A 25,443-nucleotide genomic window follows, 5' to 3' on the forward strand; every position below is an offset into this window, starting at 1 on the left:
TAGAAAGAGGAGAGAAAAGAAGAGACATAGAGACAGAGACATGCAGGGAGAATGCTGTGTGATGGACAAGGTCAAAGTGCTGTGTCTCCAAGCCAAGAAATGTCAAGGATTGCTAGGGACCACCAGAGCTAGGAAGAGGAAAGGAAGACCAGACACTATCGAGAGTGACACGGCCCTGCCACGACCTTGATTTTGGACTTCTAGACTCCACAACTAGGAGAGAAAACATTTCTGTTGTTTAACCCACTCGGCGTGTGGTACTTTGTACGACAGCCCCAGGAAGCTAACACAGGAGCTAAGTCGGTTGACTGAGGAAGTAATCAAGCTGAGTAACTCTGCTGCTGATCAAACAAACGCTGCGATCAACCAGACCAGACGGATTTAAAGGACACAACAGGTAATGGTTGCCTCTGGTGGCGAGCGCTCTAAGACTGGTACCCTTCGCGTTATCTCATGGGTCCTCGAAAAACTGTGGTGTGGTGTCTTAGCTCCATTTCACAAGAGGAAGAAGCTGAGGAGTTTATAGGCTGAGAAACTTGCCTGTGATGGTGCAGCTGGTCGTGGTCAGAATTTAAAGTTTATGCCTCTTTTTCTACACCACACTGCGTCTCAATGTCTGAGGATGACTGCCAAAAACGTTTGAGCAACAGACCTGTCTTTGAACTAATTGTACCATGCCCCAAGGTGACAGATGTGTAGAAAGGTTCTCTTGGACAGTTAGCTCTGGCTTTTGTTGGTTTGTTTAAAAAAAAAAAATCCTCTGTGATTACTTTCCGGCCACACCTCGTCTATGTTATGTTGGATTCTTTGCCTGCCTAACTTATATTCCCACTCCCTTAGGAGACACTGGGACTTCTTTTCCATCTTGTGCAGAACTGAAGAAGCTGTCAGCACTTAGTAAATAATCAGTACCCACGCCAGCACAGCGATCCCTACAAATTATGAGCCTCAGGCTCTGAAGACTAAGAAAAATGTTCAGTTGTGCAATATTCCACTCTTTTAATAATCTTAACAGTGTGGGTCATGTTAGTCCTAGTTTAATATTATAATCCAAACAATATTTGACTCTGAATGCGGAGTGAGGCTCAGGACTCACCCGGGCCAGCGTATTCTAAGACAACTCAGGGTAGCCGGTCAGGCTGTTTTGACCTTTCCCAGTATTCGCAAATCCCAGTATTTGCGAACTGGCTGGGCTTTTTGTCCATCCACTGCCTACATGGCACTCACCACACACATAATAATAGAACAATGGTGCCATTTTTCTTTTCCCTTTCTCTTCTTAAAATCTTGTTAAGAAGAACCAGCTCAGCTTTGCCGTTGTGGTAGATTGAGGGCCACCATGTCTGTTTGCTGGGACCACTTTGAATGGACTCAAGCTGGACAGGGTCCATCTCCTCTATTCGTCTCTCCTCTCCTCTACTTTATCTTTCTGTGTCCCCAGTCAAAGAAATGGGGCTCACCTCAGGTGGAGAGGGTTTTTTGCAAACGGTCCTTGACACTTCGTGTCCCTCTTTTTCTCCATGCGGTGTGAGGCGTGTGCCAGGGCTCATGACATGGCAGTAAGGGAGGATGGTCTTGCTTGGCTGAAGACCAGCTTTGGGTTGAAGCCAATCTTAAATTCTGTAAGAAGCGTCCCTAGACTGTAGCCTTGGTCTCATGCTTCCTTCTTGGAGACGCTTTCTCTTTGTGAAAGAAAGTCTTTGACTTGTCTTCTTTCATTTGCCAGTCTTCCTTTGCTATAAGTCCTTTGCTATATCTATTTTTTCCTTTGGAATATCAGTGGCATCATCTCTTGGTCTGTCACACTTTGGGTTCAAAATTGTTTAATAGGTAGGCGCCTTCCAGGTAAACTTCAGAGTCTTTGGCCTATCGTTCAAGGCCCACCTACCCCTCAATCCCACCCCAATTTGTCTGATATTCATTGATTCAATGAGAGGCAAAGGTGCTATGAGAGGATGTAGGCAGGACAGGTGACCCAGATTCCGAGGCCAAGAGACGCTTCGCAGAGGAAATGATGTCGAGGCTGAAACCCGACTACGAATTGGAGTTGCCCAGATGAAAGATAGAAAAGGTTTTCTTGGTGGGTGGAATGCCATGTATAAAGCCTAGAGGCAAGACTGCCGAGTGCACTTGGGAACTGAGAAGTGCTCTGTAGATGGAGGGCAGGGAGGGGTTGGGCAGGGACTGGGAAGGTGAATGCTGGAGGCAGAAAGCAGGGACCAGATCCTGTTGGACTTGAAAACCTAGTGGGTTAGACTTTGCCCTAAGGTCAGTGAGGAACCATGGCAGGTTTTAAGCAGGGATGGTGGTGGTGAGGGAACCCTTAAGATTTACCTTTTATTTAAAAAAAATTTTTTAAATGTTTACTTTTGAGGGGGGGGAGGGGGGAGGGGCAGAGAGAAAGGGAGACACAGAATCCGAAGCAGTCCCCAGGCTCCGAGCAAGCTGTCCTCACAGAGTCCGACGCGGGGCGCGAGATCATGACCTGAGCCAAAGTCGGACGCTTAACCGACTGAGCCACCCAGGTGGCCCAAGGTTTCCCTTTTAAAAAGATCATTCTAGGGGCGCCTGGGTGGCGCAGTCGGTTAAGCGTCCGACTTCAGCCAGGTCACGATCTCGCGGTCCGTGAGTTCGAGCCCCGCGTCAGGCTCTGGGCTGATGGCTCGGAGCCTGGAGCCTGTTTCCGATTCTGTGTCTCCCTCTCTCTCTGCCCCTCCCCCGTTCATGCTCTGTCTCTCTCTGTCCCAAAAATGAATAAACGTTGAAAAAAAAAAAAATTAAAAAAAAAAAAATAAATAAAAAGATCATTCTAGCTTCCTCGAGGATAGTAGATCAGAAGAGAGCAAGACAAAGAGACTGGAAACCCAACTGGAGGCTGCAATTCAGACAAGAGACGATAGCAGGAAGTAGGAGCATGGCCAAGAGGACGAGAAATGTGAACAGACTAGGGATATTTAGGTGTCAGGCTGGTTCCGAGTATGTTACCTGATTGCATTCAAACCATACGTGCTCCTGCTTGTATCCACAGAGACAAATTCTACCCGCACCGATGCTGTCTCTACGTGAAAGCCTGCTCTGACCTTCAGCCCCCAGAACCTGTATAAACGCTCGCAAGCTTTTTTTGCCCTGTGCCCTTATTTCACGAAGACAACTCATGTACACGGTCGGTTCTCGTTTTCATAACGTGTGTCTTTTCTCAAGCGGATGGCGTGCATTTTGAGCAGAAGCCGCGTTGATACGTCTTTTATATTCTGTCCTCCTTAGCGAGTCCCACATCATCTCATGCAGCGTGGATGGAGCGCTAAGTATTTGTCCCGCCGCCCACCCGCGATCGTGTTCCACTTCCGAGCACCTGCTGGCTATTCTCGTGCAGGTTTCCTTTTAAGTGGCACAACCAAGCGGTCAGTCTAGTGATCCACTCGTTCATTTATTCATCTGCTTATGCTTTTCTTCACTCACTCACCATAGCCTTACTAGGCAGCTGCTGTCTCCCGGGTACTGTTCTAGGGCCGATTCTCTCTGCTGTTGGCTGAACGGCCCACTTCATTTTGGATATGGTGTTTCTCGTCACAGAGCCAGACTCCTTCTCCCATTTGCCACATTCAACGAGGATTCAGTGTACCGGACGTGTTTTTCTGCTCTAAGCGCAGCTTAGCGCGTGGTACCCAGATGAGTCACATCATGGGGAGGAACTAAGGTGTGGAAAGATTCCTTTGGCTCCCCAGGTAGAGCACTCGCCTTCCTGCAGTTGGCAAATGTCTTGCCCAAGGGACTCAAGCCTTGGTATTTGAATGTGTACCGGGCCGAGTTAATCCCGTCCTGTTTTTTGAATAGTTCCTGATGTTTACCCAGTTGAAAGAGAATTAAAGAGTGCCAGAGACTCCGTGGATGCATGAATCAGAAGAACGGCGGAGTCCTAATGCAAAGTTCTCCACGTAAAGACACATTTTGGCTCTTGCCCCCGACACGGTCCCAGCTCTCGGGCCGCCATTACCGGGTACCCCACCCTACCAAGAATGGGCACTGGACTAACTGCGGTTTGGGAGGGAAGCTTCTGAGTTCCAAGATTCTTCTGAACTCCACTTGCTTTCAGTGATTTTCACTGCAGAGCTGCATCAAAGCTCTTTTTTTGGCAAAGAAGTTGCCATATACGATTAAAAATAATTTGGGGGGCAGGATCTCTACCAGGAATTGAACAAACAATGTACTGTCTTAAGCTGGTTCCAAATTCCTAATGCATCTGTTTTGTACAGTCCCCGTTTCATAAAACTACAATTCCTCGTTTGTCTGAGTTCTTTCTGCTTGCGCGTTATAAAAGTCACACCCGTTTATTCCTGGCCCTGGAGGCACCTTCCCAAGTTTGGGAAAGCCTCTTGTTTGAAGTCACAGAAGCCCTAAATAATGCAGTTGTTGTCAGCATCCCTATTCAACATTTAGCAAGTTACCCCACTGCTTTTCTTGACCAGGACAGATGTAAAACGTCTGACTCCTCAGTTAATTTCCTGAAGATTTCACAGCCCTGATCCATTTTCTGGCCAGAGCCACGATCTTAGATCCGCATTCCTCCCCCAGTTTCTCCGTTGAAACTCTCCAACGGGGCAACCATGGCCACACAGCGTAAGTCCGCTGTTTTATTTGTTTAATTATTTTATCTCAAGGCGAATTGTGAGGCTATGGATCAGAAATTTCTAGGTTCAACAGGCTGTTGTCCTCGGTCTTCATCTCAGCTGTGATCATAGAAATTTTCCTGATTTGCTGACACCTAATTGAAACTTAGGCATTCGATTTGGTTTGTTTTTGATGCTGAATCTCTACATCAGTCGGTCACATTAATTTGCAAATTGCAACATCCTAGCCTAAACTGGCCGACACAAAAAAAGAACCCCCCGGCTTACAGAAACTGGCACGTCCAGGGGGCACGTTTAGGCACAGCGGGATTCAGGGTTCACAGAAGATTTTCGGGACTCAGTTTCTCCCAGTTTCTTGGCTCGGCTTCCTGCGAGTGTTGGCATCAGGCTCACGGTCCATGAGCGGGAGACGCAGGACTTTGCAGTGACGGGAGCACAGCCTCCTTTCAGGCCCCGTGGAGACAGGTGGGTTTCTCTCGCCCAGAGGTTCCACAGAATCCTGAACGTGAGTCTTGTTGACCAGAAGTTTTTCACACACCCATCTCTGAATGGGTTCCCCTGGGTAGGGGTAGGCTGATTACTGTAGGACATCCCTGAGGGGAGGAGATGGGGACTGGAGTCAGGGCAGAGAGCCCTCCACACAACAGCAAGAAGAGATACCCACCTCAGCTCCTAAGTAAGATGGGAACCGTGGCCCGCTCTCTGTTCCCCCTTTGCCTGTCATAGGATCCAGGGTTGGGTTTAAAGAGGATCCGGCACCGTAAAACTACTTAAAACTCAGGCATCTGAGTCTGAAGGAACCGTAACCGTGCGCACGTGAATGTTACGGTTACACTCGCCGACGTGACTTTATTTTCGGTACGGTGATGATGGTGACTTTTTTCCTCCAGTTTTTATCTCCGGGTTTCTTTCCATTTCATGCCACATTTTCCAAGTGGGGTATTATTCTAGCAGACCCTTTGAAAATGACTCCTTTGCAAAGTTAACATGGCGTTTTGGACACCGTTTGGGGAGGCTGAACGGGTAAGTAGGATGTGCCGGCATTGACAAAGTTTACATAATTCAACTGTTGAAAGAGATCCGGAAGCATTATCTTCAATGGGACTGAATTGAAAAGAAGCAGAGATTAGTGTACAAAATCCTGTAAGTGTTGGAGAAATTTGGCTTAGTCGAGGTCTCTGTATTGGCCTCAACAAAATTGACCGAAGTGTCCTTCTTACAGCTCCTCATTCCCCTGAACCTGGCATGCCCAGGCCCATCTATGGTAATTATTCTTAGTGCTGCCTTATAGGCCGGGAGGCCACCCAAGATTTAAATAGAAGTGAGCAAACTTCTATCACCTCGGTGATTATTATTATTACAATTACTGTTACTAATAATTATACTAATAATGGCTGCCAATTACCGAGCGTTTACTATGTGTATAGACTAGTACTTAGATTTATAATTTCGTTGAATATTCTCAACAGCCGTACGAGATAGGAAGGATCATTCTCATTTCCAGGGGAGGAAATCAAGGCAAAAAAAGCTCCCCTGAGATTTCACAAACTAGTACATTATAAACCTGGGGATTGAAATACAGGTTAGCAAGTTAGTCAGATTTCAAAGCTCATGATTTTTGTTCAGGTCCTGTTAACTGGTAGACTTAGTCTTCAGGTCTATGGAATAGAAATACCATTGCCTTGGGAAGTCTTTTTCCCTGGCCCTCATTGACCAGGGACATTTTACCCTTTCTTTCATTTTGTAGATTTATTTTTCCTCTTTCTTCCGTCTTTCAAATTAAAGAAAGACTGAAATTATTCTGGAGAATAACTGCTCTCTTGGCTGCTGTGTAATGTGTCCACCGTCACCGTTTGGGGACCGGGCACAGTTTTGTGCGTCCGCTAGGTCCTATGTTGCTGTTTGTCACATTTGGACCTTCGTTATCTGTCAGTCCTCACACGGGTAAGCCACCTGTAAACGTTGCTACTTCATCGTTACCTTGTCACGTTTGGGAAAGAAGAGATTAAGGACATTGATTAAGACGGGTTGGAAATGCTACCAGAGTTCATAAAAGCTGCATTTCTATGCTGTGCCTTAATCGCTGGGAAAAGAAGGATGAATCCATCCATTCCTGGACGTTAGCATATCATTAAGAACAGGTGGCTCTCCATTAAGAGTAGGCTCAAAGTTCCGAAGCATCTTCAGGAAAGGCTCTTCAAGGAGAGCCTTGTTCAAAATGGCTGACCGAATTTGTTGGCTCACGTAACTGAACAGTTCAGGCAGAATTCACTTCAGGCACAGCTAGGGCCAGGGGCTTAAATGGAGTCATCAGATTGCTGAGTCATACAGATTACTGTGGCTCTCCACCTTTCACCTCTGCTCTTTCTCTCTTGGCTTAGTGCTCCGGAAGGTTCTCCCCTTCTGGTGACAGAATGGCCACCGGAAGTTTCACGCTTACAATCTCTCAGCTTTCAAGCACAGTACAAAGACAGTACCTCTTTCCTAAGACTTCTAGCATGAATCCTGAGAATGACACTTGGACTTGGCTCGAGTCACACCCACCTCCTGTATCAATGACCGAAAACAGGAAAGAGAACTGGCCAGACTTGGATTGCTTGCTGGCCTCTGTAGCCTAAGAGTGGGATGGACCTCTCCAGAACCATAAATACTGGAAACGTGTAGAAAGGTGACTTTTCGAAAGAAAATCAGGGCGAAGGGGGGTCAAAAGAACAAAACAGCAAACAATCACACTAAGAACCCCCAGTGTCCACCATGCTTCTTCTAGAACTCAGTTTCTCCACCTGGAAATAAGTCCAGCTGCAGAAGTACTACTGTGTTCCCAGGTACCCCCTGATGTGGTAAAGCAGGAGGAGAAAGAGTGATATTTAGGGGGACAGAGAAATGCTCTGAGCAGTCTCGGGGTCCAGCAGGCCTGGAGGCTCCTGTAACTGGGACAAGAGTGGGTCCTCATTAGGCGGGTGGGTGGGAGAGTGCAGGACCAGTCCCGAGGGAAAACGGCTGGATTTTCAGACATCTACTTGCGGTGGTTATTAAGTAAGCTTTTTAGAGCACTTATAAGGCCAGCGTCGTGCTCTCCCCTGCCAGGCTGCATTCTCAAGATGTGACATTGAGAGATAATGCCCACTGTCACCAGTGGCTAAAAAATAGGGTTGAGGCGACAAACTACATCAACACTACAGGACAGTCAGGGACAGGAGTGACATGGGGGGCGCTGAGTTAATTAGAGGTCTTCTGGAAGAATATGCATTGGTACATTTTGCAGACATCACTTTATCATCAGCACGAACATGGAAAAGACCTGTGGCTTCTGTTGCAACATTTTTTAAAAAAAGAAAGATAACAAAACCCAAAGAAACATCTTGTGTTCCCAGTGGCAGAGAGTGGTCCTCACTCCGCGAATGTTATTAGATACAGAAAGACAACAAACCTTCGGTTCATAGCAGGGAATCCTGGGTACCTATTAGGAAATAATAGAATAAATTATAAGCCCTCCAGGAAAATGAAACAGAGGGCCCTGGCTACAAAGAGAAACCCAAGTGGCGGAGACACTCTGCATGTAATTTTCATAACTTATCACAAAATAAAAATTCTTAGGACTTTCCTAAATTCTGGAAACTTAATTGAGTTTGATGTTAGAGAAACTCTCTTGTTGTTTTCAAATTAAAAAAAGAAAAGAAAAGAAAAGAGAAAAAATAAAAGACACCCTATGTTTTCCTTTCCTGCGCTGTGATGAGCGCCAGAGAGCTAGGCTTTGGGGACTAACTGGTGACACCAGGCGGGAAGGCTGGCCTCCGGGGGGCGGGCCGGGCGGCGGAACGGCCTCGATCCTAAAGTGGATGTTGGCCAAAGCAGCCAGCCCTGTGCCTGTGAAAATATAAGCTCAGTCTGGCATATGGGATTAGAGAGGGATCATGGAACCTCAGACATTTCCAAGAAAAATGAATAATATAAGCCCCGGCCTTGGACAATCTGCAGCAAGTTAATCCCCCTTTTCCACGATGGCAGGCGGGTGCCGGGATGTGGGCTGCAGGTGGGAGGCACACTGTCCTGGGGTTTTGTTCTGTTCTCTAGGCTCCCATTAGGCACCAGAAGTATCCATTTCCTGGCACGAGCACGGGTGTTCGATTCAGTCTTTGCATAACTTGGACGGCTGGGTGGGCCTTGAACTATCCGAAAGGGCCGATGGGAACCCCACTGTTACGACAGGCTCTGCCTGACCCAGCCTCCCTGTTCTGTCTCTCCGACTCTGGGTCACCGGAGAGGGCCCACACTGACCTGTCCCTCCTCAACTCTCAACCTCTGACCCACTTTGAATATTCCCACCAGATTCGACGTCTTGAATGACCACGTAGAATGAGGCACTCGGTCTCAGAAGTCAACAAGGATGCCCCTTTGTTTTCAGAAAAGCCCTCGAACCCTCCACCTCTGAGAAGCCCATGTCCTTCAAACCTTCTAATCGTTCATTTCTTCGAATCTTTGCCACTCTCCTCGGCGGGCCTGGAATATTCCCTTTGCGCCAGCCCCACTGCCCATCACCTGCCCTGTCCAGACCATCCAGCTCTCAAGGATTCTCCTGCCACAGCTTGCTTGGATCACACAGTAGCTGCCCTTCCCCGTGGGAAATCAATTGCGCCTTATTTTCTCTTTCTTTTCAGCACATTTTTGCACACTTGCGTTGGCGACACTATCCATTTCTTCCTCTCCTGTATCTCTCAAAAGGGTGAGAACTTCGTAGACGTTTAATAATTATTTATCGAGTAAATGAATACATAACTAAATGGTATTGGATAACACTAAAAACATTCTTGTTATGTGAATAAAATGTCATGTTAGAAAAGTTATAACCCAGCCCCGTCGTTGTTATTTCCAAATCTGAATTTGATCTACAAATAAGTCAGTGTGTCCGCCCCGCCCCATTCCTTGTTCTAAGCTGCAGCAAGAGAAGATACGGGAAATATCTTTCACCGGCAGAATATTCCTGCTGTCCCTCCTCTGCTTAGAGACCTACCGTGATTTCCTATGGGTGCCGCGTCCATTTCAAACCGGCCTCTCTACTTCTCCCGTCTCCTGACTCCTTGCTTTTATCACCTCCCAGAAAGCTTAACTGCCTGGTTCCTACCTTATTCGGCTTCCGGATTCTGACCTCATTTCTGGGGAGGGTTGACCGGCCAGCCTTTGCCACTTCCCTCGCCGTGGCAGAGGGCTCCCTTCCCTGCCTTCTGGGCACAGAGCTAGGGCCCTCTGAAGTTTTATCTTTAAAGCTGTGTAAAAGCTCCTTTTAAGCTGGAGTACCAAACAGGCGGGGGTGAGGGGAGGTGGGGGTGCGAAATCTGCCTTACCGTTCAGTGTCTATGACTTGTGAGATTAAAAAATAAACAAAAGCAGGCATACTTGAAGCGTTAAAGGCACATCAATGACTTCCAGCTTGTGCTATGTCCTTTTGAACTGTCATCTTGTGCATGGTGCGGTCTCCCTGCTCCTCAGTGCCTTTGCCCCCTTTGGGGGTCGGAGCCCGCCCTCCCGGGGAATCTCGGGGACAGGAAGCCCGGAAGAGTACGGCAGTCCCTGACCCGAGCCGGCACCCTCATGACTCGGCAAACCCATCTGCCCATGGTCCCTGATTCACAGGTGAGGGGGCTGGTGACAGCGATTCACACCCATGAGCGTGGCTGGAACACAGCCCCAGGCCTCGCTTTCGCCCTCGGCTGGCTTTTGCTTTGACATCCGCTTTTCTTTGCTTGGAGGCAGCTCCACGAAGGGGCCAGGCATCGTAGGCCATCTCATGGTCAGGGTCAAATCTTCAGGTATGCTTTAGCCCAGAGACTGCTGGGGTCAGGCACTGCACTCTCTGAACTTCCCTGGGACTTCAGTGTCATGGAGGGGACAGGGCCCTGCTCACGGTGGGGTTGAGCATCGGTGAGAAATACACAGGCCAAAAGAACATTATGGTTAAAGGGATCGGAGAGACCAGTCTTCCTTAGATGGATGAGAAAACTGGGGCCCACCCGTTTCTGTAAAATCTTTCTGGGGGTTTCTTATTCACCCATTCATTCCTTCTGCCAACATTTATTTAAGGCTTACTACGTGCCAGGCCGAGGGTCCAAGGTCCCGTGCTGAGGCAGAACTGGGACCAAGAACTCCGGCTTTCTCATCCCTCGAAGTACTGTGCCCCCTACAATATATAACAAGCCAGTATAGTCTTTAATTACTTGACTTGACCATTTGTCGAACACCTACCAAATTCCAGGCACTGTGTATAAGTGTGGGATGTAATTATACTATCTTGGGAGACACATGATGTGTGAGGAAACCGAGGTCCAGAGAGGTTGCACAGCATGCTGGATCCTGAAGGAGCCAGGGCTGAGTTGGGGGTCCATATGACCACGAAGTCCAGTCTCCTTTCGTGGTTCCTTTTCACCTGGCCCCCAGACTCCCCACTCCCCACCTAGGGCTCCACTTTTTTTCGCCACCACGCCTTGGCGAATGCAGTTCCCCTGCTTGGTCGTGCCTTCTTTTCTCCCCCTCTACCTAACTACCCCTGGGACTCACATCTTGATGGGCTCAGACTTCGGGAATGTTTAGGGATGATGAAATCTGGCCACCAAGGCTTCGCTCAGCTGAGCTTGCTGTTTAGGGAGACATCACTCCTTCGAACGCGTTTTCTTTTGTCTGGCTTTACTGACAAGCCCAGGTCAGACCGGCAAACAGGATGGCTACAAAAACGTGGGTCACTGGCCCTTTAGAAAAAAGAAGGAAGACCTTGACCTGACTTCTTTCCTCTTGTCTGGAATAAATTGCTACTTGCCTGGAGGAGGTGGTGATTTGCTATTACCGGCAGAGTCGGGGAAGGCTCTGAATAATCAGATATTCCAATGAATAGAGTGGCGTTCCACGGATCATCAGCTCTCAAGGAATTAGAATGAAATGCACTTTACACAAATACTGCACGAAGCATAATGTAATTTGCTTGCTGGTGTTGGCTGCTGATCCTGTGATCACCAATTACCACTTGCCAGGAGTTGAGGTGTTACAGAAAGAGCACTGGAGACCAGGTAATTCTGCCACTAACCTGCTAAGGGATTTTGAGGCATTCACCCTTTCACTTCAAAGTCCTATTTCCTCTCCTGTAAAACAAACGTGGTGGGTCAGACTCCGGCTGGTATGCGTGTGGCAATCGAGCCATCATTCCCTGCTCCTGGATCCGGATCAGACATCGCTAATCGATTGTGGCACTTTTTCCTTCGATCTCTGACAGCCCCTGGATCCTTCTAAACCCAATATTCCAACAGGAGCCTTCAGTCGATTAGAGTTGGCACAGGAAATAAAATCTATTTGGCGTCATTGACCTAGATGACCCCCAGGGTCTCAGCTTTCATGAGTTGCCTGAAGCGAATCGTGCCGGATGGAAAGCTGGATGCTGGTTTGTGGTATTATGAAAGCACTAAGTATTTGACCACTCGACTGAGGTTTTCTCCTTTCTTTTTTATTCTTTTCCTTCAATTCACTGATACCCAGGCCAAGGTGGCTGCTAAAAACGATGGTAGGAATCATATCTAAAATCCTCGATGGGTGGGCCCAAGTGAAGGGTGGTGACAAGGGAGGTCTGGTCAGTGGGGCTCTATGCCTAAGACTCAACTCAACTGTTACCTTCTCTTTGAAGCCCTGTTTCCTAAAAGAAATAGGCAGAAATGGTCAAACCCACATCTGAATCCCCCAACCCACAGCACTAGGCTGGGACGTGTCATTTTCTGGGACGGTTAGTGGAATGTGAAATACAACACCCCAAGTAGATTATAAGCCTCTTGGAATCAGGGAGAAGCTTCTAGTTATTTTCTGGATTCACAGCCTGATTCCACAACCAATAGGTTGTTTAACCTCTGAGAAGCTGCTTGATTTCTCTCTGCCCCAGTTCTTAATTCATCAAACGGGGAAATCATAACAGTCTATACTTGAGTTCGTCCAGCATATCAGATAAGATCATTGATTTAAGTACTTCCAAGACTGTCTGGTATATTGCTGTTTTTGCTGTTTTTGTTCTTATAAAATCACAGCCTAGCACAATGCTTGATGCAACAGGGGCTAACATAGGTTGACTAATTTCATTTTTAAATGACCATTAGAGATGAATATCCACCTTTTGAGACTGATCCAAGAACCATCAGAATGACATTCAGGGCACCTGGGTGGCTCATTCGGTTGAGTGCCCAACTTTGTCTCAGGTCATGATCTCACGGTTCGTGGGTTCGAGCCCCGTGTGGGGTTCTGTGCTGACAGCTCAGAGCCTGGAGCCTGCTTTGGATTCTCCCTCTCTCTCTGTTTCTCCCCTGATTCTGCTCGGTCTCTGTCTTTCAAAAGTAAATAAAAATGTTTAAAAAAATAATAAAAAAGAAAGACAAACATGACAGGGTCTGTCCACAAGATGGTGGGGAACTGAATGAGCAAAGTTAGCACAAAGGGTCTAGATCCATCTGCTTCTGAGGCCACTAGAAACTGCTGAAGGGAACCACGTGACAAAGAAGGAAGCTCTACTCAGTTTTCTGGGCTTGAGAAATTTTTATTCTTCTAGAATCTTCCATTTTTTGAAGAGTATTCACGAATCCTGAAAGCACTCTGCGAGAACACGTCACTTTTATCTCATTGCGTCCTCAAACACACTTGTGAGCTCAAGCTCAAAACAGCTTCATGCCTATGTGACTAATGAGGGGAGTCTGAGGCCCAGAGAGGTTATGTGACTTGCCCAAGGACACACAGCTTGCGAGGGACAGAGCTTGGTGCTTAGAACTCGGCTCCATAATCTCCTCCACTGTCCCTGATTTCTGTTCTCTCCAAGAACATTTCAGTTGTGGGACTCCCAACAGTTTTTTCTAAACAGCATCAAAAAAAGCACAATTGTGAGGGGCGCCTGTGTGGCGCAGTCGGTTAAGCGTCCGACTTCAGCCAGGTCACGATCTCGCGGTCCGTGAGTTCGAGCCCCGCGTCAGGCTCTGGGCTGATGGCTCAGAGCCTGGAGCCTGTTTCCGATTCTGTGTCTCCCTCTCTCTCTGCCCCTCCCCCGTTCATGCTCTGTCTCTCTCCCACAAATAAATAAACGTTGAAAAAAAAAAAGGCACAATTGTGTCAATTTATTAATGTAAACAATGCGTTGATAAGGGACTTTTATCTTCCTCAAATTCTCCAACCCCATGTGTCAGATTTATTTTGCGGCTACAGGAAACCATAAATGTATAAATGAGCAAAACTTAGTCCCACCAAAGGAGTCTGCAAAGCATGCCTGGGCGTGATCATGGAAAAAGAGGACAGGAACAGCATACAATGCTTAATGAAACGTGTAAGGGACAGAACTGGGCTTTTATTCGAAACACGATCTTCATTTTGCTGCCAAATAAAATAAAACGAGTATGAAACAGGCACAAACCACCATGGGATGTGTTTCCCAAAAGACTTGGACACAACGTGAAGCCAGGAGTTTGCATGCTGTTCATTTAAAAACGAATACAAGGTTATGTACCTTCTAAGCAGACGGGACTTGTAGTTTTCTTTTCCATGGTGGGGATAAAGTTGCAAGGGACCATTATCGATTCATCCCTCCTTTCTCCAGGATGTACAGGAGACCCATCTTCCAAAGCTGTACCCCACCATGACTTGCAATGGGTGGGTCTCAGTCACCAGATGCCCCAATGTCTGGGCAGAGTATAAGCACACCATTTGCTAGACAAATTGTGTTATTATGGATTGAATCACCTCCTTCTTCTCTGAGCTACTTTGAGTGGATGTTTGCTCCTGATATCCAAAGAGGTTTTACTTGGCATCATGCAGCTTCCTCTAACTGACATCTAGGTCGGTGGCTCATTCCAACCATCAGGCAAGTCTTCTTTATTTTAATTTTTAATGGGATGATTGATTGCATGTTGAACATGTCCCAGAATCCGTGCAAAATATTTTAGTGCCTGAACTCATTTAAGCCACGCAACAATTTGGGTCAGTACAGGCAACTGGGTACACTCAACCATCAGCAACGAACACCGTTTTAACCCAAGCCGACTGAGTAGAAACTAAGAATGAGAGTAGGAACAGGTGAGCTCACCCAAGTTCATGCAGGAAGTACATGACAGACTTACTGTTGGAACCTAGAACTGGGCACGCCATTTAACCTTTCTTAGCTTTGGTTTCCTAACTGCATAATGGGACAGTAGTGTTTGCAAAGAACAAATGTTTTGAGATCTAAGGACACACACATATAAAAGTGCCTAACACTGTGCCTGACACTCAGGGCTTGCTGAATATTTGTTTAAAATAACAGTAAGGCAAGGATTCTTAATTGGGGTTCATCGATGGGCTCCAGGAGATCTGATTACTCTCCCAAATTATATGCGGCATTATATACATATGTCAACGCCCATTTCGGGGAGGTGGGGGTGAGTGTCTGTTTTCAACAGTCTTCACACAGGTCTGTGCTGCCCCGCAGCCCCACCCAAAGTGAAAACCATACACTTAAGATTCTCTTTTGCCCCAACTCATCACTTACTCAGTCCCAAGAAGGAAGAGTTTTGCGGAGTTGTGAGCCATGTGGAAATTTCATGTGAACAGTAAAAAGAGAAGTGCCTGACTTTTGCATGGGAGACCAGACCCTCTGGGCTGTGTCCAGAGTCATTTCTCTCTCTGGGTATCTGTGTGGCTGAAACTGTTAACACCAGGCTGCTTCCTTGGGAGATATTTGAGGAGAGGTGGAGGCCTTTTAGGTCTCTCTGTACCAGGCAAATAAATCCTCTTGGGTTCCTGGGTCTGAGCCTCACTAGTCAGGGGATAGGTGCCAAAACCTAGGGTGTGATCAAGTCTTTCTTTGCCAGATTACCTTATCGGGATCTCACTGGTGGTGGCTTTTTAACAGGAGAGAATTTGGAGGTCAAGATTTCATCTGCTTTTCTCTCTGCCTCTCAATAGAATAGTTCAGTAGTCCCCCCCATCCTTTGTGATCTCTCTCCCTCTCCCCCACCCCTCACACACACACACACACACACACACACACAGAGTAGCAAAATCTCAGATGGAAGGCTTCCAACCATTCCACTGGCTTTAATTGATAAAGATCTAGGCAATTACATTTTCTCTTTTAGCTTCAAAATTTGGGAAAGCAATTTCACGAATAAAATAAGCCATTTTTGTCTCTTTTTAACAAATAATCCAAATAATAGTACAAAACATTTATTGAGCGCTTACTTTATACTAGTAACTCAACTAGTGTGTTACATGCATCATTATTATTATTCCTCTAACCACCCCCGTGAGATTGGACATGTTATTATGCCAATTCATAGATTAAGAAGGCTTGGAGAGGATAAAGAACATATCCAGAGTCACCTGGGTGGGTATCTTACTGGACACTTCAATTACTAAATTGTCACTGATTTGCCTCATGCGGCAGTTGAAAGTGTGTGGTGTATGAGTGGAATGCCATCTGTGAGGACACTGGGTTTAATTTTCATGTCTCCCAGAGCAGGATAAATCAATTCTCAATGTTTCCATCCAACAAGTCAGGCATCCTAATACCTGCCTCCCACTCCGTCAATGATGAGACTTCTTCCTGAGGGTACACTCACACCCCCAAAAGACAAAGACTTATTCAGCTTGGTTCTTACGTTTCAGATTCTTAGAGGTCAGCCAGCAATGACATACCTTCTGGACTCTGTGGGGAAGAAAATCCAGATTTGTTACTCTACTGAGCCAGCAAGTGGTAGAAATTAAAGTTTCAAGAACACCCCGCATCTTCTCACTTCCCTACTCATTGAAAAATGGAATTGTTGTATTAGCTTGGGCTGCCATAACAAGATAGCATGGATGGGGCGCTGAGACAACAGACATTTATTTCTCATTGTTCTGAGAAGTCCAAGATCAAGATACTGGCCGATCTGGTTCCTGGTGAGGGCCTTCTTCCTGGTGTAAAGATGTCACCTTCTTGCTGGTCTTCATCTTTCCTCCTCTTCTTATAAAGCCATCGGTACCGTCATGAGGGGCCCCAATCCCCCAGTCTCCCATCTAAGTCTAGTATCCTAAAGACCTAGTATCTCTGAAGAACCATCATACTGATGGTTGGAGGAACCCAATTCAGTCCATAGCAATTGTGGTTTAAAACAACTGGGACCAATATAGGGCTGTTGACATTATTTTACTAAATAAGTACTTATTTAATTAAAATTAATTAAATGTGATTAGTTAACATGGGAACAGACTGGAAGAAGGTCCTTTAAATGAAATGCACTTAGATCAATAAAATATCTACTCCGGCATCCTAATATTTTTGCCTCCTAAGGACTGATGAAAATTGCCATGAAATGAATTTTGTGAACCATTGCTGTTGAAAGGTTTTGTATGAGTTTACAACTAAAGAGACAGAAAGCTTGCTTTGTTTTTTAACAAACGTATTTTGAGTTGGACTAATTTAATTTGTTCAGTCAGTTTTTCTAATTTTCGAACCGTTGGGATTCTGCTCTGAGGCGATACTTACAGATGAAGAAATTGGGAACAGTCATTGGTGGACATTCCAATGTAAGACAGGTTTATTCAATTTCAAGGACATTCAAGTGAACAATTTTATCTCTCATCTATTCATGGTTTATATCATCCTTGGTTATTCAGTGTAAAACGTTGACTTTGATCTTTGATGAATATTAGGCTTATAGGTATGAACCCCTATAATTAATGTCTATCCCAACTAACCACATGCCTCTGGATGTAGTTGGAGAAGAATTTCAGCTATCTAAGACTCAGGACATCCCAGCTCCAGCTGGGACTTCAAATGGTGTTTCCAGAACACAAAGAACATTTGATAAAGCTGGAGAGAAATATTTTTTGAAAATGTGTCACCAGGCAGCTTGGGAGTGATTTCACAGAACCATCCTACAGGGTATGAATTTAACCTTTGATCTCTGAAATGAAGGTCAGCAAATTTGTTTTTGCTTTGCATCTTTTATAGTCAACTCAGTGTCTGGGTAAATGGGTTTCTGAGGAAGAGACTGTGCTTGTGGTTAAGTGATACTTTCACTCTACAATTTTTAGTCACTTAACCCTCTCTTCCCTGAATTAGATTCTACTGCTTCCCTCAACTGTATTTTTTTTTTTTTTTGTATGTGTGAGAGGGAGAGATCTAAATCTTAAGGTGTAATATATTAGAAGGGGGCGATATCATACTGTAATAAAACGTCCAGAAGTAATAAAATGTCCAACAAAATGTTTCAGTTATTTTTTTTTTCTTGGAGACAAACACATAAAAAGATGCTGTTTTTTATCTGTCAGTTCAGCTGATGTCTTCTTGCTAAATAAATAAAGTTTTATTGGAATGCAACCATGCTTATTCATTTAAGTATTTTCTCTGGTGGCTTTCATGCGGCAACGACAGAGTTGAGTAGTTGCAACAGAGATTGTTACATCCCACAAAGCCTAAAACATTTACCTTCTGGGTCTTTACACATGGTTGCCAACCCCTGCTTCAAATCAGAGAAAGAAGCTTGGAGTGGTGACTTCGTGAAAATACATCCTTAGCCCAGATACAGCAATGGCTTGGAGGTAAATGACGATGGATGGACACTGGTTTTAATTCAAATATTCACTTCGCAGAAAGAGTCAGAATAACATCAAGCTGACGAAAAGAACAATAGTCGGGCATGCGTTGTAATGAGACATAGACATAGCAGCCAGATTTACTCCTCTGATTCTCCGGCAGCCTATCTAATAAAAATATGTTACGGGAGAGATGAACCCAGATTCTTCAGCTAATGTCAGCCATTTGGGAATACGAGTTTCTTCTCTGCAGCAGATGTGTGGCTCAAAGTTCATCACAAGTGCGCTCACAGGGAGAGCACAGTGTGTGTTGCTCTGTGGGGGACCAGCACTGGCCTGTCAATGGAATAACGAATTTGGGTAAAGGACACAGTGGAGGTGGGGCCAGGCTAGAACTTAGAACCAAACAGTTTTAACCCTTTCTGGGCATGACTTTATTTACTTTTTTAAAAAAAATCTTTATTTATTTATTTTCGAGGGGGATAAGGAGCAGAGAGAGAGAGAGGGAAGGAGGGAGGGAGGGAGAGAGAGAATCCCAAGCAGGTTCCATGCTGGCGGTGCAGAGCCGACACAGGGCTTGAACTCACAAACCGTGAGATGCTCTCACAAACTGAGAGTCTGATGCTGAACTGACTGAGCCACCAGACGCCCCGACTCTATTTACTTTTTAAATAACGACGATTCTATCTAAGAAATACCTATAGAATTTAAGGCCAGTCATCCATCAAGGGCCACGGGTTCCAAGCTCCAATCTCCGCTCTCCTATCTCAGAAGTGGACTGCGTAGGCTCCCTCAGCTTTGCTCTCCAGCCCAACCTGCCCGGTACCCATCTTCTGCCTGGAATTGTACTTCTTTCCTGAAAGAGGAAGGGCAGAGACCCACCAACAGGCTTGTGCATTGTCAGATTTTCTGTTTTCTGTAGGACGCTGCTTTGTCCTCTTTGGGTCCTTCCTCCCTACAGACTCTTTCCATCTTCCTAGCAAACATGCTTGGGTCTCGCCTGCCTGAAAAATACGAAAAATCAAAACCTGGAATAGAAGCATCCCATCCTTGACTTTGTGGTTCTCTTTGCTACCTTTCTTCCTACCGGCTCTCTGTTAGCAAGGGCAGGACGAGGTTATGATGGCAAACACGCCCTCCATCTTGGCATGACAAGAATGTGTTGCTTCTTTGTGCCCCTAGAAGAGCAGGTGACTCTCCTCAAGGGTAGTTACCCTTAATTCAGCGCCTACATGGTGTCATGACTTCTCCAGGGTCCTCTCACTGCCCTCCAGCCCATATCTTCAGTTGCCTTTGTCACCATCACTCCAGTCAAATTCCTTTTAAAATAATCTCTTCTTACATGGGTCTTCTAGTTGTATATCTAAACATATTTTCTGTGCTGTTTCTTCTTTTGTTCCTATGGAATTTGACCGACACCTCAATCCTCTTCTTCCTAAATCCCCTTTTTGGCTTGCATGACAGCATTTATAGCATTCTGAGTTTCCCCATGTCCTTTTTTTACCCACTTTGTTTGCAGAATCATTCAGTAATTTCTCCTGCTCTCCGGCCTGTTCAATGTAGAGAGTCCAGGAGGCTCCTCTCTGCACTCTGTCTTTGTGCTCCCTTGGGCTTCAACATTTTTACTCTAAGCAACTCCCCTGTCCATCCATCTGTCCATCCATGCATCCATCCACCCATCCATCCATTTGTCTATCCACACACCCATCCATCTTTCCATCTACACATCCATCCATCCATCCATCCATCCATCCACCATTCCATCTATCTGTTCATCCACACATCCATCCATCCACCCATCCATCCATTTGTCTATCCACTCACCCATCCATCTTTCTATCTACACATCCATCCATCAATCCATCCATCCATCCATCCATCCATCCATCCATCCGTCCATCCACACATCCATCCATCCATCTGTCCATTCACCCATCTATCCATCTGTCCATCCATCCATCCATCCATCCATCCACCCATCCATCCATCTGTCCATCCACACATCCATCCATCCATCCACCCATCCATCCATCTGTCCATCCACACATCCATCCATCCATCCATCCATCCACCCATTCATCCATCCGTCCATCCACACATCCATCCATCCACCCATCCATCCATTTGTCTATCCACTCACCCATCCATCTTTCTATCTACACATCCATCCATCAATCCATCCATCCATCCATCCATCCATCCATCCGTCCATCCACACATCCATCCATCCATCTGTCCATTCACCCATCTATCCATCTGTCCATCCATCCATCCATCCATCCACCCATCCATCCATCTGTCCATCCACACATCCATCCACCCATCCATCCATCTGTCCATCCACACATCCATCCATCCATCCATCCACCCATCCATCCATCTGTCTATCCACACATCCATCCATCCACCCATCTATCCATCTGTCCATCCATCCATTCATCCACCCATCCATCCCTTTCTCCAGATCTTCAACTATACTTCAAATTTTCACCCACATTACACTTGCACCTCTAAATTAATGTAATGTCATAGTTTTTCTAAAAAAAGCAAAAACTAAACCATGACCTTTCTCCTGACCTAAAAATTTCTGTTAACAGAACTGTATAAGTTAGAATGCTAGGTGATGCAATGGCTACTCGTGACAGAATAGCCCAACTCAATTGGCCTAAAATATAAGAAAATTTATTATCTTCTGTAAGGAGAAGTCTAGGTGCTTCTCTGGGCTCTGGCCTGCTCTGTAGGTCAGTTCTGACTCATGTTGGTCCTGTCATGGTAGGTTGATATCCACAGCAGCTCCAGTGACCATATTAAGATACATCAGCCTCCAGAAAGAGAAGCCAGCTCTTCTCTGTGTGTGTTTTTTTTAAGAGTGATAAAATGTTTTCCAGGAGTCTCTCTAGAAGTCTTCTTTTTGGTTCTTTAAGGAAAAATTAATAACTGCTTTATTGATAGGTTATTTGCCTACCAAATAATTAACCGATTTAAAATGTACAACTCAATTATTTTTAGTACCATCACAGAATTGGCAGCCATCACCACAATTAATTTTAGAAAATTTTCGGGGTGCCTGGGTGGCTCAGTCGGTAGGGCGTCCGACTTCGGCTCAGGTCACGATCTCGCGCTCCGTGAGTTCGAGCCCCGCATCGGGCTCTGCGCTGACTGCTCAGAGCCTGGAGCCTGTTTCGGATTCTGTGTCTCCCTCTCTCTCTGACCCTCCCCCGTTCATGCTCTGTCTCTCTCTGTCTCAAAAATAAATAAATGTTAAAAAAAATTAAAAAAAAAGAAAATTTTCATTGCCCTTGAAGAAATCCTGTATCTATTAATGATCACTTCCTATGTCCCTCTGCACCCCAGCCCCTGACAACTACTTTCTGTCTTTAGATGGATTTGCCAATTCTGGACAGTTTGTTTAAATGGAATCATATAATATGTGGTCTTTTGTGTGTGAATTTTCACTTAGTATAATGTGTTGAGGCCTCTCCATCTTTACCATGAATCAGTATTTCATTCTCCTTTTATTGTCAAATAATATTCCACTGAATTGATATACCACAATTTGTTTATCCATTCCCTAGTTGATGGACATTTGGGTCGTTTCTGCTCACTTGCTTCTTTTCGCCAAGAATTTTTGCCATATGCTCGTGCCTGGTCTGATTACTGGCAAGAAAATGGAGCCACCTGGATGTCTTGGACAAATCAATACTCCACCCCCTGTCCCCTGGGGCTAAGGATAGATGCATCTTCTCTGACGCAGTGGCCAGTTAGAGGAGGCTGAATATTCGAACACAATGTTAGAAGGGAGGGGTGATGGGGAATGTGGGATAGGAAAAAACAAAACAAAACAAAACAACAGGGTCTGCTACAACAAACAACCAAGACTTTTAATCCTGAAATTTTGGCTCTTTCTTCTTCCTGGCCAGTGGTATCCAGTAGGCAGCCAGTGATCGTTTCAGTGTTTCTTCCCTCTCTCCCTTCCTCTCCCCTTCCCTTCCACAACTTTCGACTTCTCCCCAGCCCCACGGTCATATTACTGTCCACCTACTTTTTTTTTCTAAGAGTCTCCTGCTTACCCTAGGCTTTCTGTTGCGTCCATCTTACACATCTCGGCAAGAGCAACATTTTCCACATCACACATCTCCTAGAAACATCAAAGCCCCTGTTCAAAAGTTTTCACAGCAAAACTGCCTGGGAAACCAGGCGCCAATTCATCATGCGCACATTTACAATTGACTGCATCATAGCTTCAATGATTTTTTTCTTTAAGTTACAAATGCCTTTCTCTCTTGATGAAAATCCCGCCCATTCTTTGAGGTGTCTCAAAGAATATTAGCTAACATGTACTAAGCGGTTGTTATCTGCCTGCACTGCTCTAATAGTTACTGAGATTATTTCACTGATTCCTCGTAAGAAATCTATGAGACCCCTCCCCATCTCCCCCTCCTTCTCCTCCTTCTCCTTCTTCTTTCTCTCCCATCCCTTAAAGCACTCTTCAGACTCCCCATACACGCTTATGGTGACCTGACCCCTGTGGTGACCTGATCACTGACTTGACGGTGGTGGTTCAGCCAGGTGCTGCGGAACTGAATGAGGCAGGGCCACGGGGACAGCGGTGAAGCCATCTTCCCACCAAGTCGCACCTCCTAGTGCGCAGGGCCTGACGGCCTTCTAGAATCTGTGCTCCCACGTCTCCAAGCTCCAGGCTTGAGGAGACTCCACTGCAGACGTCACCTGCCATGTGGAACATACCACAGACAGGCAATAATAATAACAGTGGCTAATATTAAAGGAGCAGCCACGATATGTCAGGCACGGTGAGGAGCACCGAATGTGCTCCCGTCTTATGGCACTCCTACCTCAGCCACCCCTCGAGTACCCTCATGTTATCAGTGCGGAAACGGGGGCCCAGAGAGGGTAAGCAACTTGGCCGACGTGGCACAGGCAGGATTCCAAACCAAGTCTGCTTGACTCCAAACCCCCTACGCTTTGCCTCCCAGCCCCAACATGCTGCCTCCACAGCGGGCAGGCCTGGTGGGATCGTGGTCTGAAAGCAATTAGCCCAAGCAGCTCTCCAGCAAACCCCAGAAACAATCCAATCTGTAGCAGGGGAGGGGAGAGCCATCTTAAAAGAGAAAGCCTTTTTCCTCCCCAGCTGGTTGAGGGGGAGCAGTTTGCCACAGGCTGCTGAGGGCAAGGAAGGGGCGGAATGTTCACTGAATGTTCATTCTCCCAATTGTTTGTCCATGACATTGAGCTCACACTCCAGGGAAAATGCAGGGCCTGAATTGAAATGTCGTCCAAAGCCATTCAGCCGGGGCTTTAAAAGACGCTTTTGTTGGTGAAAAATCTCTTGACTGTCTTGACTCTCCCTGGGCTCCGGATTGCCTGATAAAATACGGGATAGTCAGCTCATCTTGAATTTGAGATAAATAACAAATATTGTTTTAGTAGTATAAGTATGTCCCATGCAATATTTGGGACACACTCAGATGAAAACTGAATTCATTGTTTATCTAAAATTCCATTCGAGCTGGGCATCGCGTATTTTTATTTGCTAAATCTGGCAACCCTGCCTGGGCTTTAAGGAGAAGCCTGTTGCCTTTTGCCTTGTGCCCAAGCAGAATGCAACAGGTTATGTCACTCTGGTGAGGGGAGCGGAATCCCAGGACACGTTCTGGAAGTTGAGTGCTTATGCTTCCTCTACCTTGAGCAAACTTTTAAAAAATGATGTAGGCTTTGTAAGTAATAACAGCAGTAACCATAATAATCCTTTCGGGAACCGGGAGATGTCCTGAGGGTTTGGGGGGAATCCACTTTCCACTAAAGTCCTGGAAGCTGCGTGGCACCATTCGCATTTAATAAAGAGCAGCCCCAGCGTCTTGTGCGGGAGGCCCTGGTCCTCCCCGGACGGGAGGCTCCTCTCCGAGACCCCTGCCCATGGAGTGTCAGGTGCAGGAGAGGGAGGAGGCTTCTGGGCCCATTCTGCATCATCTCTTCCACTTCAGTGCTCCCTGCTTCCCTCTCCGCTGGAAATCGGAGAGCACATTCTTGGCATCGAGACTCTCCCCCTTGGACCCTTCTCTTTTCTCGGTTCCTGGCACAGCGAACTTGGCCGTTTGCTGCAGTGATGAGTCGTTCCAGAGAGCGCCCCGTCTAACCAGCAGCAGGCCAGCTGTCAGAACAGCCTCTTCCAAAGGGAAGACGCCCTGGGAGGGGGAGGATTTGCCAAGCAACTAAGTGTCCCCATGTTTCCAGGTGTTTAGTGTATGTTTGTGGGTGTGCACAGCGGGGAGAACAAGGACCCATTGTGTGCTGGACCCTGGCGCTGGCTGAGGGCCTGGTAGGCAGGGTGGGTCACGATTCGCTGCAACTCAACACGTTTTTATTGAGCTTCAGAGCCCGACGCCCTGCACTCAGCCCATAAGAAATGTAAAGATAAGGCTGATCTCTGCTTTCAAGGGACTTAAAATCAAATACAGGATAAGGCAAAGAGACAGCAGTGTGATTTGCAGAGCAGGCTAAGTACCCTCAGAGGGGTAAAAGCCAAAGTTTTTAAGATGTTCAAGACAGAGTGAAAACATCTGCCTGGAGGAGAGTCCGGAGAAATGTGACAGAGGTGGCTTTCAAGATGAGCTTATTTTTTTTAATTTATTTATTTTGAGAGAGAGAGAGAGAGAGAGAGAGGGAATGAGTGAATGAGCATGAGTGGGGGAGAGGCAAAGAGAGAGGGAGAGAGAGAATCCCAAACAAGATCCGTGCCGTCAGCACAGAGCCCGATGGAGGGCTCGAACTCACAAACCGTGAGATCACGACCTGAGCCGAAATCAAGAGTCAGGCTTAACTGACTGAGCCGCCCAGGCGCCCCTCAAGATGAGCTTTGTAGGGTGGGTGAGATTGCATCAGGTTGTGCTTGGCTGGGAGGACGTAATTGACGATTTGTTTTTTGTTGTGGTTCACACAGGAATAGATCCCATTCCTAACATAGATCCGAAAGGTACGCCACTAATGGTGATCGTGGTCATACACGGGTAGTACTCAAAGCAGACAAGCAAGAACAATTTGATTATCATGCTTCCTCGCCTTGCTGTAACCTCAGTGGTCTCAGTGGCTGACGAGGACAGCTAGAGCAAAACATCAAGCCCACATCCACCTGCCAGACATCGTGCTAGGTGACTCACATGTCGTCTCTTATTCCGTATGAGTGCATGGCCACTGCTTGGGTAATATTATCGTGTCAATTGCAAGATTCAGAATGTAGTCA

The 25,443-nt window shown here is 46.3% G+C and overlaps 1 protein-coding gene across 2 annotated transcripts in view; it reads right to left on the reverse strand.

Annotated features, from left to right (window-relative positions):
• Positions 1-25,443, reverse strand: part of RNLS (renalase, FAD dependent amine oxidase) — a 362,006-nt gene that overhangs the window by 23,447 nt on the left and 313,116 nt on the right. Inside the window, exon 8 of one of the 2 annotated variants that reach the window (XM_045439455.1) lies at positions 7,940-8,088. The exons of the other annotated variant lie outside the window; for it this stretch is intronic. Within the exon in view, the coding sequence (XP_045295411.1) occupies positions 7,954-8,088 (135 nt within the window). The 3' untranslated portion in view covers positions 7,940-7,953. Of the gene's footprint in view, positions 1-7,939; positions 8,089-25,443 lie in introns of those variants that run through there. 2 annotated transcript variants of the gene reach the window in all.

Source organism: Leopardus geoffroyi, chromosome D2 (assembly GCF_018350155.1).
Source record: "Leopardus geoffroyi isolate Oge1 chromosome D2, O.geoffroyi_Oge1_pat1.0, whole genome shotgun sequence".
Classification (NCBI taxonomy): Eukaryota; Metazoa; Chordata; class Mammalia; order Carnivora; family Felidae; genus Leopardus; species Leopardus geoffroyi.